At 47.4% G+C, this 9,233-nt stretch overlaps 1 protein-coding gene across 1 annotated transcript in view; it reads right to left on the bottom strand.

The window, feature by feature from the left end:
• VPS53 (VPS53 subunit of GARP complex) overlaps positions 1 to 8,901 on the bottom strand; it is a 56,986-nt gene extending 48,085 nt beyond the window's left edge. The window contains exons 1-2 of the mRNA XM_056865093.1: positions 8,799 to 8,901; positions 4,891 to 4,971 (exon numbers count right to left, since the gene is read on the bottom strand). Coding sequence (XP_056721071.1) covers positions 4,891 to 4,971; positions 8,799 to 8,882 — 165 coding nt within the window. The 5' untranslated portion in view covers positions 8,883 to 8,901. The remainder of the gene's footprint in view (positions 1 to 4,890; positions 4,972 to 8,798) is intronic.
• Between the last annotated feature and the right edge of the window lie 332 nt (positions 8,902 to 9,233).

Here is a 9,233-nt window from a genome sequence, read left to right on the forward strand (position 1 = left end):
ATTTTTGATATATATTGACATGCATTTATTTTTGTTTTGCTATGTGACAAGCTCTTTAATGGCACACTGAAGAAGATAACTTATGAAACGGTGAATTCTCTAGATGACCGTCTGTGCTTGTGAACAACTTTTGTGAAGCTATAATTATGCTAGTGAAAAAGGCCACCGTGAGCTTGTGGAATTTACTGTCAAGTCAACAACCACTGGGTTAACAGTAAGTTTTATTTTTGAACTTGTTGTAGGGACTTTGGACTGCGAGTATGTCTATGATTGATATTTAACACCTTTTGGAGTATGTATTTGAGAATTATAAAATTTCTATTTAAGAATATGATGTATTAGTGTGCTTATCTATACTGACTTTGTGACTTGTATATTTGGTATAGAGGTGTTTTGCTTTCTGGGCAGCATTTGAAGCACAGGAAGCTTTTTGGGAGGTCCATTATTCACTCAGCCAGAGGGCAGCAGTGACCTCTGGTGGGCGAATGAGGCAGTGCGAAATTTCATTACAAAAAGCCATTGAGCACAAAACCTTGAACCCGCCGTTCCCAGAAATCGGAGGAAACTGCACAGAGTGAGTGGGGGGGGGGGGAAGGAGACCTCGAAGATGGAGCAGTGAAAAGCATAGAGGAGCATAAAACATCACAAACACCCACATTCAATGTGACACGGAAGCATGGGTGTGCATGTTGAAAGAAAGAAAGATTGAAGATTCACAGAAGAAACGGGGATGTTGTTTTGAAAATGCTAAATGGAAAATCCAGTTTAATAATCAAGAGAGATAGATAAATAAGATAGAGATCAAGATAAAGCTAGAGTATGATCACAGACAAATTAAATAATGTTTAATTTAAAGCAAAATATCTACTATAGATAGAATATATCAAGTAAATATAATAATAGAGTAATGCTTAAGATTGACTCCAGGAGGAAGCGCAAACTGTATGGATGGAAGTGTATGTATGTTTGTTTGTTATCTTTTTTTTGAAAATTCTAATAAAATATCTTTAAAAAAAAGAAGCATGGGTGTGCGAACATATTGGATACACAGAAACCACAAAAACGCAGCCGTCCTCGACAGGACACTGAGCAATACTCAAATGCCCACCAGCTTTGTTCAGTCGAACAGCTGCTGTCAGGGGGGGGGGGCTTTCCTGAAGATCCTCCTGGTCGCAGTGAGGGTGGCAGCTCCCCCACCCCCATGGCATAAAACACCTTCGCTGATTAGATCTCACAGAAAGTTGCAAGAAAGTGCTCTTCCAGCCTTCGTCTGCTGGCTTCATAGAAAGGCGAAGGCTTTCTGCATTTCGCTGCCAGACAGAAAGACGACTCCACCTGTCCCTGGCTCTGCGCGGGCTGAGGGAGTTCTGAGAAAACTGTGACTGGCCCAAGGTCACCCAGCAGACTTCATGTGAAGGAGTGGGGAATCAAACCCGCTTCTCCAGATTAGAGTCCACTGCTCCAAACCACCACTCTCAATCACTACACCACGCCAGCTTAACTGAAACATGGATGCCATTTTGAAGTTCAGAGACAAAAGGGGGGAAATCTTTAACATAAATAAACGCAGAGATGCCTTTGTGTACCTGTGCTAGGATGTTTGCAGGATCTGATCCATGGGGTACCTTCTCCAAAGCTATTTGGGCCCATGCCAAGATGGGCAGTCCAGCACATCTGAGAAGTCTTTAGGAACCTGCTAGACAAGCTGCATTTATATCAATACTGCCGGGAGGGGGAGGGAGGCTGTGTCAGGGCAGAGGTGGTATTTGAACCAGGGGTTACACTGGCAGCCTCTTTGACACTACGCTACGCACAAGCTTATAGTGGTCACTACCACATAAGAACAGCTCAGCTTGAACAGCCCCAAAGCCCACCAACTCCACCGTTTTGTTTTCTGCAGCAGCCGATCAAACGCTTCTAAGAGGACAGCAAGCAGGGCACAAATCTGTGCTGCCCTCTGACAACTAATATTCAGAGGTTGGCTGCCTTGGAACATGGAGGTTCCATTTAGACCGTCAATAGGCCACTGCACGAATTTGTCGAACCCCCTTTTGTGACAGGCTGTGACAGTGAGTTCCACAAGTTAATAATGTACGGCATGAAGATGCACGCTTCCTGTCATCTGTCCTGCCCATCAATGTCACTGGTTGTCCCCGAGTTTTCATATTTTGCAAGAGGTAGAAAACCTTCTGTCTCCCAACTTTCTCCACCCCACACATAATGTTATAAACCTCTATCATGCCTCACCTTAGAGATCTTTTCCTGAACTGAAAAAGAACTTTTTAGTCTTTCTCCACCATCCAATTATGCAATGTCTGTTTTGCGATGAGGCAAACAGGATTATAAACCATATTCCCAATTCCGCCACAACACAAATTCCTATACAGGCGTTATGATGTTGGCAGTTTTATTCTTAATCTCCTTCCGAGTAATCCCTAGCACGAGATTTGCCTTTTTCACTGCTGCTGCTGCACACTGACATTTTTACTAGACTGGATTTCTCTGCCAGTTGAGGCTCCATCAGTCCATATGCTGAGCAAAGAGGACTGTTTGTCTCTACAAGGCATTGCTTAACAGTTCCCAAACTTAACCTCATTTGCCACATTACTACACACTCCCAACTTGGAGAGATCCTTTAGGAGGGGCCATGGCTCAGTGGTAGAGCGTCTGCTTGGCATGCAGAAGGTCCCAGGTTCAATCCCCGGCATCTCCAGTTAAAGGGACTACGCAAGTAAGTGATCTAAAAGACCTTCTCCCTGAGACCCTGGAGAGCTGCTGCCGGTCTGAGTAGACAATACAACTTGGATGGACCAAGTCTCTGATTCAGTAGAAGGCAGCTTCATGTAGCCATGTAAGCCCTTCACAATCTGCTTCGGTTCTCCTGAAAATTTCAATACCATCTGCAAACTTGGGACGCTTCACTACTCAGCCCTGAATGCAGATTACGTATAAATATGTTAAGCAGCACATAACAACAATCCAGTGGGACCCCACTGCTTACTTCCCTCCACTGCAAAAACTGTCTAGGCACTCCTACCTTCTGTGTCCTCTGCTTTAACCTGCTACTTACTCATGAGAGGATCCATCCTCGTATCTCATGAGTTGACTTCAGAGGTTTTTTTGAGGAAGAAGCTTATACAGCTTTCAAAAAGGACTAGACAAATGTACCGAGGATATGTGCATTAGCCGTGACAGACGCTGACTAAACCTTTGATACAGAGTCAGCATGCCTCATATTACCAGAGACATACGGGAAGCCAGCTCCACGATGCTTCTGAGCTTCCCAGGGGCATCTGGTTGACCCTTCTTGGAAACAAAAGCAACTCTTTAGGGCCGTTTACGCAGGGGAAATTTGTGCTGGGTTTGTAGCTCTGCAGACACAGTTTTCTGATCTGAATTTTCAAAGCTGTATGCATGGGGGCTTTTTGCCCCAAAGACTTTTGTTGTTGTTGTTTTAAAGCATTATTTTAGGGAAAAAAACCCACTAAAATAGTTTACAGAAATGAAGCGGGGGGGGGGGGGGATTATTACAATCGCTACTGAAACTGACCAGAGAGGGAGCCTATGAGGCGTGTGGGGGTGGGTGGGATGGGGGACACAGCCAACTCAGTTGGAGAGCATTACAAATGCTGCTGAAACTGACCAGAGATGAAGCCTATGAAGGGAGGGGGGAGACAGCGGGCTTCATTCAGAGATCATTACAATTGTGAAACTGACCAGAGAGGACTCCTAAGGGGGGCGGGGGACAGCAGGCTCCATTCCCAGAGCTTTACATTTGCTGCCGAAACCGACCAAAATGGCTTCTCTGGGAGAGGTTGGATGAGGAAGGGACAAACGAGCAAGGGCAGGGGAAGAGAAACACAAAGACTCTTCACAGATATTGCCTCAATCAGCTTCGTCTTGGGATCGAGACATTTTAAATTGTGATAAAAAAGGACAAGTGCACAGCAGCTAAGAAGTTACTTCTGAAGTTTGGAAAAATAATGAATAATCCAAAGGAAGCCCCGAAGCCCTGTGAGGCTAAGTAATCAAGCATAAATGGCTTATGTTTCTAACTCTTCCCTACTCCCCCTCCCTCCTTCCATGTGTATATAAGATCAACCTGAAAGGATGCCTGCCTGTCTGCTTGGCCAATAGGACGGGACTGTTGCACCATCTCTGGATTTAGTTTGATATTAATTGGGTTTTACTATAAGTTTTAATACTGTTGGTACAAATTTTAAATTATGTAACCCACCCTGAGTTGGCCTTGGCTGGGGAGGACGGGCTACAAATCACAACATAAATAAACTTCCACCCTACAGCTTGAAAAGATTTCAAGCCCACAGAATCAAGTAAAGGTTCTGGAAAAGAGAGAGGACCGCAGACATGCATAGCATCTGTGGCAGAGATACTGCGTGCAGTGCGTACTGTCTGTCGCTGAACATATTATCTTACCCTCCCCTGCACTGTGTTTCTACTTATGTAACACCGTTTTTTGCTTTTCTCACGGGTCACATTTAACACATATGCTTTGTTTCAGATTTCTGCAATCCGGGTCCTATTACACCGTCTGCCATATATCTCATCCTGCTGATTGCATTGACTTACATTGGGTAATAGGCCTTGAGTTTCTATGCAAAAGGCAGAATAAATATTACAGATAAAATCAAACTATATCTCCAAATCACAAGTTAATGACCCTTCAGCTATGCAAAGTTTGAGGCAGAAAGACATTTTGCGGCAAGCTTTTCAAGTTATTTTTTAAAAGAGAGGTGCCAATGCTTGTGAACCTGCATTCCAGGTATGGACATGGGACTGGGCAAAGAGAATTCTGCACATGCTCAAAAGTCATCTTCTTTATTTATGAGCATGTTAGCCCATGCACAAAACACCAAGAACGTTACTCACTTGTTCTGTCGGGAAGAGCGTATTAATATATTCCACAGCATTAAAATCAGCTCTGTCAAGAGGATCTTGACTAGGGAAAACCTACAGGCAAAGAAAACAAGAGGGCGTTACAGGTTTACAGACTGTAATGTCTCATAACATCTGTTACATCAAGCCACATGAAGCACACCCCACTTCCAATCAGTTGGTGCAATTCTGTTAACACCCAAGGAGGAAGCGAGGCGGAGTGGCAATCAGCCTTAGCCTCGCGGATGGTTTTGCTAACAATATACCATTTGTTTAACAGATTTTTAGCAATTAACACAACTAATCCAATCTTTAGCACCTATGTGCAAACAAACTCCACGTGAGCATCAGCAATCCAACCATGGGGAGGAACCACAGCTCAGTGGTAGAGCTTTGGATGGTGAAAAAGCCCACGTTCAGCCCCTCGAATTGTGGATTAAAGGACCTTGGGAGCCATGCTTGGAAAGACCTTTCTTGGCCCAAGACCCTGGAGAGCTGCTGCCAACTAGAACAGCCGACCCTGAGCTAGTCAAACCACTTGGCACGAGGCACGTTTTTCTGCTCTTCTACAGGGAGGCTCCCAGTTTCAACAAGAGGACCACCGCCTAGAGGCCAAGCACCTGGCCTGCATGCAGAAGACCCCACATTCAGTCTCTTAACACCTGCAAATCATGGAGACCCAGCATAGTGTAGAGGTTAAGAGCGGTGGTTTGGAGCGGTGGACTCTGATCTGGAGAACTGGGTTTCAGTCAGTCAGTCTTTATTATTACAGTCCAGGACCAGTAGGTATATAAAGGAAACGTTAATTACAGAGAACCAGGTTTCATTCCTCACTCCTCCACATGAGTGGTGGAGGCTAATCTGGTGAACTGGATTTGTTTCCCCACTCCTCCACATGAAGCCAGCTGGGTGACCTTGGGCGAGTCACAGTCTTCTTAGAGCTCTCTCAGCCCCACCTACCTCACTGGATGTCTGTTGTGGGGAGGGGAAGGTGACTGGTAAGCCAGTTTGATTCTTCCTTAAGTGGTAAGAGAAAGTCAGCATATAAAACCCAACTCTTCTTCTACTACTCACTCCATGGCTTGCAGAGAGCCACTTCCCCAATTCTCATCGACCAAAAGAGCCACACTTACTCCCATTCCTGGCATGAGGCCTACACCTCAAGGAGGCTCTCAGCTTATCTGTTGCTGCAGTAGCAATTGGTTCAAGGTGAAACCCCACCCACCAACCACAAGTCCCATTGGGCAAGGGCCTTGCTCCCTGTCCTGATACGTAGGGCAGGTGGCCCATTGGGAAACAGTGCTCTGCAAAGCCACGTATGGCTTCGCAGACACTGAGTATCAGTGATATATAAGATAACCCTTTCAATTGCCAGAGTACTTCTGAGCAACTAAGGTTGTCTCTCCTCCCACTACTGAGAGCCAGAGTAGTGTAGTGGTTAAGAGCTGTGGTTTGGAGTGGTGGACTCCGATCTGGAGAACCAGGTTTGATTCCCCACTCCTCCACATGAGCGGCAGATGCTAATCTGGTGAACTGGGTTGGTTTCCCCACTCCTACACATGAAGCCAGCTGGGTGACCTTAGGCTAGTCACAGCTCTCTCAGCCCCATCCACTTCACAGGGTGCCTGTTGTGGGGAGGGGAAGATTATTGTAAGCCGGTTTGATTCTTCCTTAAGTGGTGGAGAAAGTCGGCATATAAAAACCAATTCTTCTTCTACTGGGAGCTTTGTTTCATGGGCTGGCATTCAACAACATTATGCCCCTGCATTCACCACCTTATTCAGCTGTACATGTTGACCAAGCCTCAAACATAAAACCCCTGCATCTACACAATCTTGCTATAATTATCACAGGCAAATTGTGTTGCAATGTAAAAATTACACTTTTTATTTTGGGAGCATAGTAACAATGACATTTTCAATTTTGAAAGAAATGGCCTGCTTTCCTGGAACATGGGTCAGGTTGCCATGCTGGGGCACAGTGCTCAGGAGAACCACAGCTGGCTGCCAAGCCACTGTGTGAGCATCACTGACTTCAAAGGTTCCCGGGCACTTTCTTGCCCCAGAAATCTGCTGATGTCAGGCACAGCAGACAATCCTGAGTTACACAAACGCAGTGCAGGGGAGCTTCAGATGCAGATGTCTTTCAAATCATCTTGTTGAGGCATCGGGAGGCAGAAGGAGGTATCAGGGAATGTGCATCAAACTGGTTCAAATCATTCCTAATGGATCAGACTCTAAGGGTTGCCGCTGGAAACCAGTTTTCTCAGCGTGGGACCTATCTTGTGGGATTCCACAAGGCACACTTCTACCCCCCATGCTTTTCAAACTCTATGGAAAGCCCTTAGGACAAATCATTTGTAGTTTTGGGTTTGTTTGTCATTAATGTGCTGATGATACTCGTATTTTGGTCACATCATGAGACCACAAGAGTCACTGGAAAAGACAGTCATGATAGGAAAAGTGGAGGGCAGCAGGAAAAGAGGAAGACCCAACAAGAGATGGATTGACTCAGTACAGGAAGCCACAGCCCTCAATTTGCAAGATCTGAGCAAGGCTGTCAAAGATAGGACATTTTGGAGGACTCTGATTCATAGGGTTGCCATGAGTTGGAAGTGACTTGACGGCACTTAATACACACATATCCGTTGGTATCCTTCTATACTTTGGATGTAATATTGCAGTAAAACAGGGGGAGAGGGAGACCCAAGATCGTTATCAAGAAAACAGTTTCTTTGCAGCTGCTGACTCAGAGGCCCTAATGGGCAGAAATCTCTGAGTCCCGATTATACTGGGGAAGAGATATTTATCCAAATTCAAGTTATGACGATACATCAACAAGTTATGCATATCTGATTGTATTACACAGTGGGTAGCCGTGTTAGTCTGTCTGCAGGAGTAGAAAAGGGCAAGAGTCCAGTAGCACCTTCAAGACTAACAAGAATATTTTCTGGCAGGGTAGGAGCTTTCGTGAGCCACAGCTCACTTCTTCAGATACCAGTAGTAGAAAAGGGCAAGAGTCCAGTAGCACCTTCAAGACTAACAAGAATATTGTCGAAGGCTTTCACGGTCAGAGTACATTGGTTCTTGTAGGTTATCCGGGCTGTGTAACCGTGGTCTTGGTATACCAAGACCACGGTTACACAGCCCGGATGACCTACAAGAACCAACTAACAAGAATATTTTCTGGTAGGGTAGGAGCTTTCGTGAGCCACAGCTGACTTCTTCAGAGCTGTGGCTCACGAAAGCTCACACCCTGCCAGAAAATATTCTTGTTTGTCTTGAAGGTGCTCCTGGACACTTGCCCTTTTCTACTACTGGTATCTGAAGAAGTGAGCTGTGGCTCACGAAAGCTCATACCCTACCAGAACATATTTTTGTTAGTCTTTTAGGTGCTCCTGGACTGATTGTATTCCAGACAGAAAGGCGACTCAGGACAGTTGCAGTTTCATCCAGTTTCTCCAATCATTGTTTATCGTTCCCTCTGACACTCCATGACTCTTAGCCCAGTGACCCAGCGCACAGGGCAGGCTTGTAGCTAGGCAGAAACGCCTTCCCTGGCAGTCTGGAAGCCAATTATTACCGGGAGATCTCTGGGGTACTGTCACAATATCATCTAATATTGCTACGCCAACAATTGTTATGATTCCCCACCCCGAGGCCCCCCTAGACTTTGAGGCCTGACCGGCCTGTCGGGAGAGGAGGCCCGGGGTGCAGCCCGCTGCGACTGAAAAGGGCCTTGGGCTTCTTTGCCTGCGGTCGCGGCGGCGGGGCGTTTTTGCAGCGCGCCTCGCTTCCCGCTTGGGCTGGTGTTTTTTGAGCAGCGAGCGGCCTTGTGGGGAGGGGACGCGGGTTCCGCGCCGGGGCCCCCCCGGGCGAGGCCCTGCCCGCCGCCCCGCTCACCTGCTCGATGGCCAGCTGCACCTCCGGCGCCAGCTGCAAAGCCGCCTCCAGCTCGCAGGCCAAGTCCAGCTCTTCCTCCTCCATCCCGGCCTGCCCCGCGCCGGGCTCCACTTCCGGGAGCGGCGGCGGCGGCATTCTGGGAGCCTGGAGGACTCGAGGACGGGGCTAATGGAGCGGGGGGGGACCTCCGAGGCCACGCCCAGCTGGAGAGAGGGGCGGGGCTAATGGAGCGGGGAAGACCTCCGAGGCCATGCCCACCTCGCGAGAGGGGCGGGGCTAATGGAGCGGGGAAAACCTCCGAGGCCACGCCCAGCTCGCGAGAGGGGCGGGGCTAATGGAGCGGGGAAGACCTCCGAGGCCACGCCCAGCTGGCGAGAGGGGCGGGGCTAATGGAGCAGGGAAAACCTCCGAGGCCACGCCCAGCTCGTGAGAGGG

The sequence above is a fragment of the Euleptes europaea genome, chromosome 19 (genome assembly GCF_029931775.1).
Source record: "Euleptes europaea isolate rEulEur1 chromosome 19, rEulEur1.hap1, whole genome shotgun sequence".
NCBI classification, from domain to species: domain Eukaryota; kingdom Metazoa; phylum Chordata; class Lepidosauria; order Squamata; family Sphaerodactylidae; genus Euleptes; species Euleptes europaea.